Here is a 12,739-nt window from a genome sequence, read left to right as displayed (position 1 = left end):
CCTTAATACACATAACATTGCAGGTTATAGTTAATTTAGTGACAAAATTTACAATTTTTGGAGAAAGGTTGAATTTGGTGGGCCTATATCTTTTTTCAACCTATGTAAATACGAGGTTAATCTCCGGGTATATAGCATTCGTACACGGTGCAGCACCACACTGAGAGCCCCGCTGCCGGGAGAAAATGAACTTTACTCCTCCCAGCAGTGTTTGACGTTAAGTCAAGGGGAGGCGCTGGCACGTTTTCAGTCACAGCTCTGTGCATAAAGATTGGCGGCTGTAACCGTGTCTCCGGCACTGACTGGAAACCGGCCTTAATGATGAGGCGCCGCTGAGTGGTCACTGAAACCGTGATTGTGCCACCCCTATGACTGAAAGGGTGAGACTGCCAGGGGGAATAATGTCTTTTCTTCTAATCAGTAGGGCTCTCAAGCCCAAGGTTTAAACAAGAAACTTTGCAGAGGCCAAAGGCGGAAGGAGGCTTAGCGCTCCCTAACCCTTGGGTATATTTTTAATCAGCACAATGCCAGCATATTGGAGGATGGGGGGAGGAGACGGGAAAGGGGCAATCGTCAAGTAGTATGTGATATTTGATTGGAAAATGGCCTCTGGGTGAGAGTTTGGAAGGGGGGCAATTTTTAAAACTGGGCTCTCGGTTTCCTATGGTTCTCCTAATTCATAAGGTATGGGAAAAAGTTAAACAGATTAGGGGTGTCACAGGCCTTACCAAATACTCTCCTATATGGGATAATATAAATTTACAAGAATTTAAGCAAATGGAAGGATTTGGGCCCTGGAGAGAGGCAGGAATTAGAAGGATGGGTCAGCTAATGGGTCAAGGGAGACTTAAATTATTCATGGAGTTACAAACAGAATTCCAGTTATCACATTTAAATTTATATCATTATAAAAGAATTCAGCATGCGTATCAGTCTCAATGTCGGAGAAAACTTACTGAGATCCAGATAGATATCACGCTGGCTTCCATTTTGGAGAACAGCGGGACAAGGGGGGCAATTTCAGAAGTGTATAGAGATTTATTATTCACCTTTCTAGTCAAACATCCCATCAAGTCTAGAATGAAATGGGAAGCTGAATTGGGAGAGATAAATGATGATAGATGGGAATCTATTTTAGAATATGTGACTAAGATCTCTATGAGCGAACCTGGGAGGATGTCTCAATTATATGTGATTCATAGAGTTTACAGAACTCCCGATAGACTGTTCAAGATGGGTTTGAGGTCTGATTCCGAGTGTCCACGATGTTCGCAGGAACGGGCAGACATGTTACACAGGCTGTGGCATTGCCCTAGATGGTCCGCCTTCTGGACAGTTGTATTGAATCGGATTGAATTGATATACAGGTTCTTCTCAAAAAATTAGCATATAGTGTTAAATTTCATTATTTACCATAATGTAATGATTACAATTAAACTTTCATATATTATAGATTCATTATCCACCAACTGAAATTTGTCAGGTCTTTTATTGTTTTAATACTGATGATTTTGGCATACAACTCCTGATAACCCAAAAAACCTGTCTCAATAAATTAGCATATCAAGAAAAGGTTCTCTAAACGACCTATTACCCTAAACTTCTGAATCAACTAATTAACTCTAAACACATGCAAAAGATACCTGAGGCTTTTATAAACTCCCTGCCTGGTTCATTACTCAAAACCCCCATCATGGGTAAGACTAGCGACCTGACAGATGTCAAGAAGGCCATCATTGACACCCTCAAGCAAGAGGGTAAGACCCAGAAAGAAATTTCTCAACAAATAGGCTGTTCCCAGAGTGCTGTATCAAGGCACCTCAATGGTAAGTCTGTTGGAAGGAAACAATGTGGCAGAAAACGCTGTACAACGAGAAGAGGAGACCGGACCCTGAGGAAGATAGTGGAGAAGTGGAAACATCCAGAGCCACCGTGCACAGGCGTGTGCAGGAAATGGGCTACAGGTGCCGCATTCCCCAGGTAAAGCCACTTTTGAACCATAAACAGCGGCAGAGGCGCCTGACCTGGGCTACAGAGAAGCAGCACTGGACTGTTGCTAAGTGGTCCCAAGTACTTTTTTCTGATGAAAGCAAATTTTGCATGTCATTCGGAAATCAAGGTGCCAGAGTCTGGAGGAAGACTGGGGAGAAGGAAATGCCAAAATGCCTGAAGTCCAGTGTCAAGTACCCACAGTCAGTGATGGTGTGGGGTGCCATGTCAGCTGCTGGTGTTGGTCCACTGTGTTTCATCAAGGGCAGGGTCAATGCAGCTAGCTATCAGGAGATTTTGGAGCACTTCATGCTTCCATTGGCTGAAATGCTTTATGGAGATGAAGATTTCATTTTTCAGCACGACCTGGCACCTGCTCACAGTGCCAAGACCACTGGTAAATGGTTTACTGACCATGGTATTACTGTGCTCAATTGGCCTGCCAACTCTCCTGACCTGAACCCCATAGAGAATCTGTGGGATATTGTGAAGAGAAAGTTGAGAGACGCAAGACCCAACACTCTGGATGAGCTTAAGGCCGCTATTGAAGCATCCTGGGCCTCCATAACATCTCAGCAGTGTCACAGGCTGATTGCCTCCATGCCACGCCGCATTGAAGCAGTCATTTCTACCAAAGGATTCCCGACCAAGTACTGAGTGCATAACTGAACATTATTATTTGATGGTTTTTTTGTTTGTTATTAAAAAACACTTTTATTTGATTGGATGGGTGAAATATGCTAATTTATTGAGACAGGTTTTTTGGGTTATCAGGAGTTGTATGCCAAAATCATCAGTATTAAAACAATAAAAGACCTGACAAATTTCAGTTGGTGGATAATGAATCTATAATATATGAAAGTTTAATTGTAATCATTACATTATGGTAAATAATGAAATTTAACACTATATGCTAATTTTTTGAGAAAGGACCTGTATAGGTGTGTCATTCCCAGAGACTCTTTGGTCTGTATATTAGGTTATGTGGAAGAAATAGCAGCGGTATCTATGGTTAAACTGGCGATTGCTAGATTGTTATTCATAGCAAGGAAATTGATAGCTTGGTTCTGGATTCGAGAGGAGCCTCCGACTAGACGAGACTTTCTTACGCAGGCAGATCATATAATTTTATTGGAAAAAAGTATATATACTAAGAGAAATAAACTCGATGTATTTCAAAAGATATGGCAGCCATGGATAGAATGGAATTAGATTTGTGGGGAGGATGCATAATGTTATAGATGATGTTCATACTATACAATTGTATTTGGCTTGGGGAAGGAATATTGGATGGGAAATGAGGAAGGCACTAAGGGGGTCTCGAAGGGAGGGGGAGTTTTGTTCATAAAATATATGATTATATGTGAATTATAGCTTGATGTCATATGTTATAATTGTTTTCCTTAATAAAAATTTATCTGATTTAAAAAAAAAAAATAAATAAATCAGTAGGGCTCTCAGTGCAGGCACAACACAGTGTCAGAAAGCTATTAATCTGCGGAATAACCTCGTATCTGCAGTGTTATTTTACATGACAGGTTCTCTTTAAAGAGATATTCCAATATTTATGTTATGGCTTATTTCTAGGTTGTGCTATAACACTATGATACACCATACCTGCTGGACAGGAAATTGCAACACGGGTCCATTGAAGTCTGGAGGGTCATGCTCCAGTTCCCTGTAGTCAGTGGCTAGCCTTATTGATGTGTAGGGTAGACCTTTGATACAGTGCAGCAGCATTGTGAGCTGTAGTAATCGGTATTATGGTTTATATTACTGATGAATTTGCCATCTTTCACTGTAGTTGTAAAACCACTTTGAAGAGGTTGTGTCTTAATTTCACTGGATATAGGCAGATACAATACTACTTCTGTCAGTCCAATAAACGTTAAATGGAGCAGCAGTGTGGATGCTCGACCACTGCTCCACTCATTGGGTACTGGAGACCCTTATTCTCATGACAGTGGGGGTGCCAGCAATCACCGCTGTGATTGTAACATAGCCTATCTAATGGCCCTGTGTGACTCCAGCCTTACACATACAGATAGCTTTTATATACCATCAATACTGTGTGTTTGTTCTTTTACTTTCCTGTTCCGCAAGCAGTTTTTTTTAATATGCTTAAATATGGCATACTCTGCTTTTTCTCCTTCTTGTCATCTGTCTGGATTCTTGGAGTCTTCCTGCAGGTAGAAATCCTTGTAAATTACATTTTAGCCCATGCATGCCAAAGGTCTCTATGGTTAACACTTTCATCATGTCATAAAGAACAGGTTACATTGTAACGTTGGGATTTATAATTTGTCCTAAGGCGTATGCAGTGACCCCTCATAGTATAGGGGAACCTGTCACCATGAAAATGCCGTCCAGTCTGCAGGCGCCATGTTATAGAGCAGGGCAGCAGAGCAGATTGATATATAGATTTGTGAGAAAAGATTCAGTATAACCTGAGTTTCAATGATTTAGAGCTCTGCTGTTTCTGGGCTTATCGGTCCTACCAATGACAGGCAGTTTTCTTTGTATACGTGTGAATAGATAGATCACTGATAGGACCACCCGGCGAAGCACGTAAGCAACAAGGGAAGAATGCCAACACGTCTGTCCAATAAAATCAAAAACCTTCATCCTATGATTTGTTGTGCCAGAAGCGCGTTGTATTTTTAATCTGCTATGTGATTCCACATGTTTTTATGGATATCTAAAGAAAGTTCTTTTCTTTTATTGGACGGACGTGCCAGTAATGTTCCCTGGGCTCTCTATTACTTACTGTCCTTCAACGGTTGGATTCCTTCTAGATTTCAGTGGATCTCATTTTGCAACAAACTTTATGAGCAGCAAACCTTCCCTTTGTCTCTGATCAGACCCCGAGCGGACCAAAAATTCCAGAAAGAGCGCAGAGTTAAATTAATAAAGAACAGGTTATGCTGAATCTTTTCTCACAAAATTCTACAGTATATCTGCTCTGCCCATCCAGCTCTAACATGATGCCTGCAATGTCATGGTGACCGTTTCCCTTTTAAAGGGGTTTTCCAGTACTATGATATTGATGACCCATCTTTGATAGTTCACCAGTAGCAGATCAGTGGGGGTCCGACCTTGGCACTCCCATGCATAAGCCATTATTGTAAATCGCAGGAGTGAAGGTGCTGTGATCCGTCCGGAGATGGTAACAGGTGCTATATGTTGGACCCCCACTGATCTGAGACTGGATAGGTCATCAATAACTTAGCATCGGGAAACACTGTCAACCTATGTGTTATTTTACCAGTAACGACCATCATTATAAGCATGTTTTCATATATTGTGTATAATTCAAATTTGTTTGTTTTTTCTGTCATTTTACAGGTGATGAAACTTACCAAGATATTTTCAGAGATTTTTCCCATATGGCATCCAACAATCCCGAAAAACTGAATCGTTTTCAGCCGCCAGATTCTCAGAAGTCTTGAATTCTATACATTCTGAGCTTTACTTTTTAAAATTAGTATTTAATCAGAATAGAAAACCTATTTATTAGCCCTAGTGTATTTTGCAGGCCAGTGCTTAGCTGCTCTCGGTGGAAGGGTTTAGCATTCCATGGGACCACCTGACAGGATCACTGCTTTGCGCTTTGGATAAATCACTATTTTACTTAAGTGTGACATCATTAAGTGTTATGGTGACTGATGGCTGCCTTGCAATATTGTGGCCGTTTTCTTTTGTGACGAGCATATGAACAAATAATGCTTTCAGTTGTTTAGAGTGAATACTATATAGGGTCCACCATAGGCTGTGCTGCCAAGTTTTCTTGTTTCCATGTAAAAAGGACCAACAGACTGCTTCAACCATTATACCCGGTGTTACGTTCTATAGAATTCTGCACCTTCTTTGACAGCATTGCACTAATTTGTTAGAACAGTCAGACATTTTGAAGGAAAGTTTCCAAACATAATGATCCATACGATGTCTGAAAGAAGACAAAGAAACATTACCTGCTGTGCAAAGAGATGCCTCCTTCAGATAACCTAACATCCATTTCTTATCGTAGATACCCTGCTCTTTTAATGGGTAGTTTAAAATATATAACCGACGCTATGAGGTCTGTTCTCTTAATTTTCCAACCATTACAGTCTATTTAGTGTGAAATGGAAAATTAAAGCCATTGTGCAATACTCCAAATTACCTATTGTCAGTATATTACTGATTGTACTACATTAAAACATTCACTATTTGCTACCTATTAAATTGTGCCCTGCTTATAAAATCTGTTATCAAATCAATTTTACCTTCATTTTCTTAAAGGGATTCACTCTGTGCCTGCAGACTTTGTGCACTCTAACAATTCCTTCCCCTTTATGCCACAAGCAAGTGGGCATTGACTTGTATGCAATTTGCATCCTTGTGGTCATGTGCAGACTAGTCTTATCCATCTTTTGAGAAGAGCAGGATAAGACTAGTTGAAAAGTAAAGGCAAGTATGCAAATCACATACGTGCGTTCACATGGCCGCCCACTCGCTTGGGGAAATAGTGACCGTGTACACATCGCACGGTCATCACATCACATTGACTGACTGCATACTTCTCATTTCAGACCAGAAAACCCCTTTAACTATTGTTCAGCTTTATGCATATAGTGACCATGATACAATATGCAGCTCTGAAACCTCCATCTTACATACATGGTGACCCATCAGTAAGACTGTATATGAAGTATGTGGAAAGAGGTCTCCACCAGCTGGATTTCTTCCTGCCTGTAGAAACCTGTAAATTGTGATCCAGTTCTGCAGCATTATCGCTCTAGTATAGGGTAGTCCGTCTTCAAGCTTTCTAATGTGTGAGCCATACGGTATATCTTATTTTATACTTAGAGTTGTACATAGAATGTAGTTATATTAGATTTATTTTAATGTATTGATTATTGGACAGTTAACAACTGGTTAAACTGTTAGCATTGAACAAGTGTTCAAATGTGGCAAGGAAACCTGGAACGAAGAAGACAGGACATAGTCTTCTATAAGAAAGCACTTGTTATGTATAGCACCTTTTAAGTCTTAGTTTGGAAGCACCAATGATGAAATCGATATCAGGCAGCCTAAAGAGCTTTTCTCACCAAATCCTTTTTTACTGGTTTTGGAGCCATTTAGATTATGTGCTATTTGAGGGTTATGTTTTGCTGAATTCATCTGTGGACCTTTAGAATAATCATTGATCATGAATATTCATTAGAGGATTTGTTTTGTCAGATAACTACACATACACTCCTGATTGGTAAAAGCATTGGTTAAAACCCTTAAAGAGAATTTGTCAGTGGGATCATCCCTCTTAAGCCATCTATATGGACATGTAGGTCATAGGAAGCTGAATAAAATGATACATTCTTATCTGCGATCTGGTGATTCAGTCCAGAGAAATCCATATTTTTCTTCTACGTAAATGAGCTGTTCCAGGTTATGACCCGGACACTGATCTGCATGAGAATCTGCCTCCAGAGATTATTTCTAATAAAAGGGGAGTTACCAGTGTGAGACATGTAACTAACACAGAACAGTGCAACTGAAATTTGTCTTGTTGCAAACACATTTTTTGCAGCTTTCACAGCTCTGATGTATTGTAACAATATTACAATCCTGTCTACCTGTGGGATGGAAGCTGGAGCTGAGAGGAAGCTGCAGATGTGTCAGTTATAATCACACACAGCTCTGCAGGGAGATCAGGAGACCAGGGAGTGGCCATTACACATCACACTGGTAATGCCCCCCTCATGTAAAATAAGCTCTGGAGGCAGATTCTCATGCAGATCAGTGTCCGGAATAAGACCTCAGATTGCAGATATCATTTTATTCAGCTTTCTATGACCGGCATGGCCATATAGATGGCTTAGTAGGGCGGCGGATCCTACTGACAGATTCCCTTTAAAGTGGTTGTCCAAGACCTAAGTATTATTTGTCTGTCTGTCGCATAGGTCACCAATATCATATAAGATTAGTTATTTGCTTTGGCGCTTGCAGGATAAAAGCCAATATGGGGTGGAACAGCGGGGCTCCATACATTGCTTAATGGCCTCTGCCACAGAATGTAAATGGATATAAAAAAAGTAAAGGAGAATAGATTGTAGAGCATGCATTATAAGATAATTGACTATAATAAACAGGGTATTAGATGCTTTTAAGGAATAAATCTTATGGGACCACAGTGAATAGTTTTTGTGGGTTTTACTTAATATAGATGAATACATGTCTATTGTAAATCCAAGAAGCACAAGTGTTATAGATTCAGTGTGTCTGAATTATTAGATAATTATTTTATTGTTAAGATGATCTTTTGCAGTAAGCAGTTGTGAATAAGTTGTTGCTGATGCCATTGATCACATTGGCAATGCTTTGTGAGAAGTCAGTACACAGGTATCTGAGTAGACTTCTCATTTTAAAAAAAATTCCTTTTCTAGGTGCAGAATTAGTTACACTCATTTAAAGTACGTTTACATGAACTACATACACGTCAGAAAAGAGGCTAATTGCCCTAGAATCCGCAGCAGAAATCCGAGACAAACCAGAGCCTTTCAGGTTAAGCTGCTGTGGGCCTGAGAAGCCCAGATAAATGGAGCTGTTTTCATAAAGAATCTAATCATAAACCACTTCAGTAAGTGACTTGTGGTTTATTAAAAGTACAAAGAGCTAAAAACTCAAATCTATGAACAGCGTGCAATTTTTTGTTTTGATACAATAGATGTAGTTTCATAAATGTTTTTCTGTGGATTTTGGCACAGAAAATACCCATTTTCCATGCCAAAACCTGTATTAAAAAGGTGCAGCTGCAATTCCAAAAACTCTGGATTTTCATCCTGCCTAAGGGTGTGTGCATATGTCGCATTTTTGCCACGAAAAACGCCGCATTTTACTGTCCGAGCAAAGTGAATGAGATTTCTGAAATCCCATGCAAATGTGGCTGCTTCTTTCCTTGCAAATTTGAAGCAGTTTCAGATCTGCAGCATGTCAATTCTTTCATTGTTGTTGCAGTGTTTCTCACCCATTTTAATGAGTGTAAAGAAAAATGCATAAAAACATGTTTTTTTTTTATACAGCGTTTTTGATGTAGAAATGTCAGCAACAAATACTTAACAAGCAAGTCATGAAGGAAGGCAAACCTTTGCTAGGGCTGCGCTATAAAGTGCTACTGGTGAATGGCAATGGCAGGCAGCACAATTGCATACAACCCATTATTTCTTTGGACTACAGATTTAGGTTGATAGATAAAAACAGTTGGTAGCCTCAATACTTGCGGCTTTTCTGCCTCATACTCAAAAATCATGTCTAATTGCACACAAACAAGTCAACTTTATTTAAAGCGTTTTTTGGGGATTTTTTAGTCTGAAAAATCCGAGACAAGCTCCGTGTGAACATACCCTCGCAGACCATCAATGAGCATTAGCTCTCAAAGAAAGCTGCCATCTACATCCTTAGTATATGGTTAGCTTAACTATCTGGTTAGCAAAAACTTTAGTAACATCTAAGGTGCAATAAACAAGTTGCCAAAGTACAGTTGTACTTAAATCAAAAGTGAAGTGCTGTCATCTAGTTTCCCTTGGGCAAGTGTGCCATACTAAGCCTGTGTGTGACAAAACAAAGTCTCCCAAACACTGCCAGGTCTAATGGTGACCTCAAGAACAAGGTGCGGTGCGAAACCAATCCATCCCTTACCGTAAGGCAGTCACTCAGTTGTAAAATCTCTTGTGATTTATACTGCAGGTTTCTTTCTGTAAGTATTGCACTGTGTATAGTGCTAAACATGTTCTCGTTCACTTCTCGGTCGTCTGAACAGGCAGAAAAATAAGCCTAGTTATAGCCTCTAAGGGACCCAAGAATGAATCAACAGCAGCCTACGAAAAATGGCCCCTTCTATGAGGGTAACTTTTGTGTGTTGATTTTCACATTTCACCTTCTGTGTCCTCCATACTCTGAAGTGCAATATTTTTTCACTAGGATAATAAATCTTGCGCTTTTCCATTGATGGACATCATCTTTTTGCATTGCAATATTCCTTCCAGATACTGTGCTATGAAGAATGTCAAACATATCATGTTTTATTGTAATAACTTTTGTAAGTTGAACTTGAATGTAGCTTTATTTTTGCTCACACAAAAGATAGAGAACGTATTTCAGTGCACATGTACATTATGTAACAAATGTAAATACTTGATTGAATAATTTGTACACTGCAGAATCAGAACAATATGCAATTTCAATAAAAAAAGAAAAACAGATTTTTGACTGTCTTTCCATGCGTATTTGCTAACAGTTGCTCATGCTAGTCAATACCTATAATACAGAATAATACTTGGCCTGAGCTGTATCCACATTTATTTTGTCACTATTTTTAAATGGACAATGTGTGGTAAATGGTGCTTGAAGTCACTGCATCTTGTACGCAGTGCGAGTACCCACAGAACCTTACTAGTGTTTGTTGGGTTGTGATATATACACTGTGCCGTGTAAAAGGGTAACAATGTTTTGAACTTTTGACTTTCAGGCTCCATATCTGACCATCCACTACTGCTTCAAACGTGACACTACCATCACTTTATAGACCATCATCTTGACTATCTCATACGTAAGCTTAACTTGCACCTTCTTAGCATATGATTAGTCATGCAGATTCTTGTCATATCACTGCATTGTTACTGTTTTGCTCCTAATAAAATGTAAATTTTTATTACTTTGTTAGTATTTTGTAAATCCACCTTTGATTTTCAACACTGCCTAAAGGTACCGTCACACTAGACGATATCGCTAGCGATCCGTGACGTTGCAGCGTCCTCGCTAGCGATATCGTCCAGTGTGACAGGCGGCAGCGATCAGGCCCCTGCTGTGCTGTCGCTGGTCGGGGAAGAAAGTCCAGAACTTTATTTGGTCGCTGGACTCCCCGTAGACATCGCTGAATGACTGGCTGTGAGCGTCGGTCAGCCGGAAAGCAGAGCGGTGACGTCACCGCTCTGCTTTCCGGCCGCTGTGCTCACAGCCAGTACAGGAGGAGTGCAGAGCACAGCGTTGGAGGACAGACGGCTGTAGGTAAGTATGTAGTGTTTGTTTTTTTTTACTTTTAGGATGGTAACCAGGGTAAACATCGGGTTACTAAGCGCGGCCCTGCGCTTAGTTACCCGATGTTTACCCTGGTTACCGACATCGTTGGTCGCTGGAGAGCGGTCTGTGTGACAGTTCTCCAGCGACCAAACAGCGACGCTGCAGCGATCCGGATCGTCGTCGGTATCGCTGCAGCGTCGCTAAGTGTGACGGTACCTTAAATCCTTCTGGGCATGCTCTCAATCAGATTCAAGCATGTGACGATCGAAATCTGATCCTAGGTCTCTTCTATATGTTCCAAAAGTTGGTGCATACTGGTTGAATCAATTGGGTAAGTATGCAGATTTTTCTTCAATTCTACCCACAAGTGTTCAATTGGGTTGAGGTCTGGGGACTGTGGGGGCCACTACAGGACCTCTAGTTCTTTGTCATTGAATCATTTCTTTGCCAATCTCTACATATGCTTCAGGTCGTTGTACTGCTGGAACATTGTTATCCTTTTCATACCCATAGTACTTGAGTGTATGAAGTAACTTGTCTTGTAGAATACTCGCATATAGCTCAGCATTGACACCACCATTGATCCTGGTCAGGTATCCAATGCCTTTGGCTGTGATATAGCCCCATAGCATCAGGCTTCCTCCGGCTAACTTAACTGTTCTTTTAATTTTTAGATCAGTTAGCCGCTTTTTTCTTTAGTTTCTTCCAGACCCAATTGCACCCATCAGAGCCTAGTCTATTGACTTTCTCATCACTCCAAATCAAACGTTTCCAATCTTCTACTGTCCACTTATAAGACTTTATGCAAAACGAGCCGATTCTTCTTATAACATTATTAAAGTTAAGGCTAATTCACCTTTTTTGGAGCCACCAAACTTGTGTAACGTACATTGCTCGGTGGTTGCATTGACGTCTGTAATCTCACTATTACGAACCATAGGAGTTACCTCCACTGCCGAGTTTGTCACGCCAGAACTGATAGATCTTGTGATGAGCTGACTTGAAGACTCCTGATATTTTGCCTGGATGTCCATCTCTTGGCTTTTGAATGTATTGACGGACTTCATTTTCTATTCTTCCAATTGTCATGGCACTCATTGAACTGATGCAGTTTAGCCTTTTTTTTTACCAGCCATTTTTTAAATTCAAAAAAGTTCTTTTTTCACATTAATATATACTCTGCACCCCATCTTGACTGAAAAAACCACAGATGTAGAAATTTTTGCAAATTTAACCCCTTAAGCCCCAAGGGTGGTTTGCACGTTAATGACCGGGCCAATTTTTACAATTCTGACCACTGTCCCTTTATGAGGTTATAACTCTGGAACGCTTCAACGGATCTTGGCGATTCTGACATTGTTTTCTTGTGACATATTGTACTTCATGATAGTGGTAAAATTTCTTAGATATAACGTGCGTTTATTTATAGAAAAAAAACGGAAATTAGGCGAAAATTTTTGCAAATTTAGCAATTTTCCAACTTTGAATTTTTATGCCCTTAAATCACAGAGATATGTCACATAAAATAATTTATAATTAATAAGTAACATTTCCCACATGTCTACTTTACATCAGCACAATTTTGGAACCAAAATTTTTTTTTTTGTTAGGGAGTGTTAGGTGTCGAGTTCCCGCCTCTGCACAGGGGGAATCTCGAACCATCTCTGCTGCGGTCTCCCATTCTTCTCCAGCC

The 12,739-nt window shown here is 40.1% G+C and overlaps 1 protein-coding gene across 2 annotated transcripts in view; it reads left to right on the top strand.

The window, feature by feature from the left end:
- The window catches only part of ACAP2 (ArfGAP with coiled-coil, ankyrin repeat and PH domains 2), a 152,544-nt gene extending 146,303 nt beyond the window's left edge, over window positions 1-6,241 (top strand). The window contains exon 23 of one of the 2 annotated variants that reach the window (XM_069727191.1): window positions 5,335-6,241. In XM_069727191.1, coding sequence (XP_069583292.1) covers window positions 5,335-5,438 — 104 coding nt within the window. In that variant the 3' untranslated portion in view covers window positions 5,439-6,241. The remainder of the gene's footprint in view (window positions 1-5,334) is intronic. The other variant, XM_069727189.1, reaches the window with a different exon arrangement.
- The last annotated feature ends 6,498 nt before the right edge of the window (window positions 6,242-12,739 follow it).

This window comes from Ranitomeya imitator, chromosome 5 (assembly GCF_032444005.1).
Source record: "Ranitomeya imitator isolate aRanImi1 chromosome 5, aRanImi1.pri, whole genome shotgun sequence".
In the NCBI taxonomy this organism is placed as follows: Eukaryota; Metazoa; Chordata; class Amphibia; order Anura; family Dendrobatidae; genus Ranitomeya; species Ranitomeya imitator.
The sequence above is the reverse complement of the archived record's forward strand: the minus strand, read 5'-3'. Positions and strand labels throughout refer to the sequence as shown.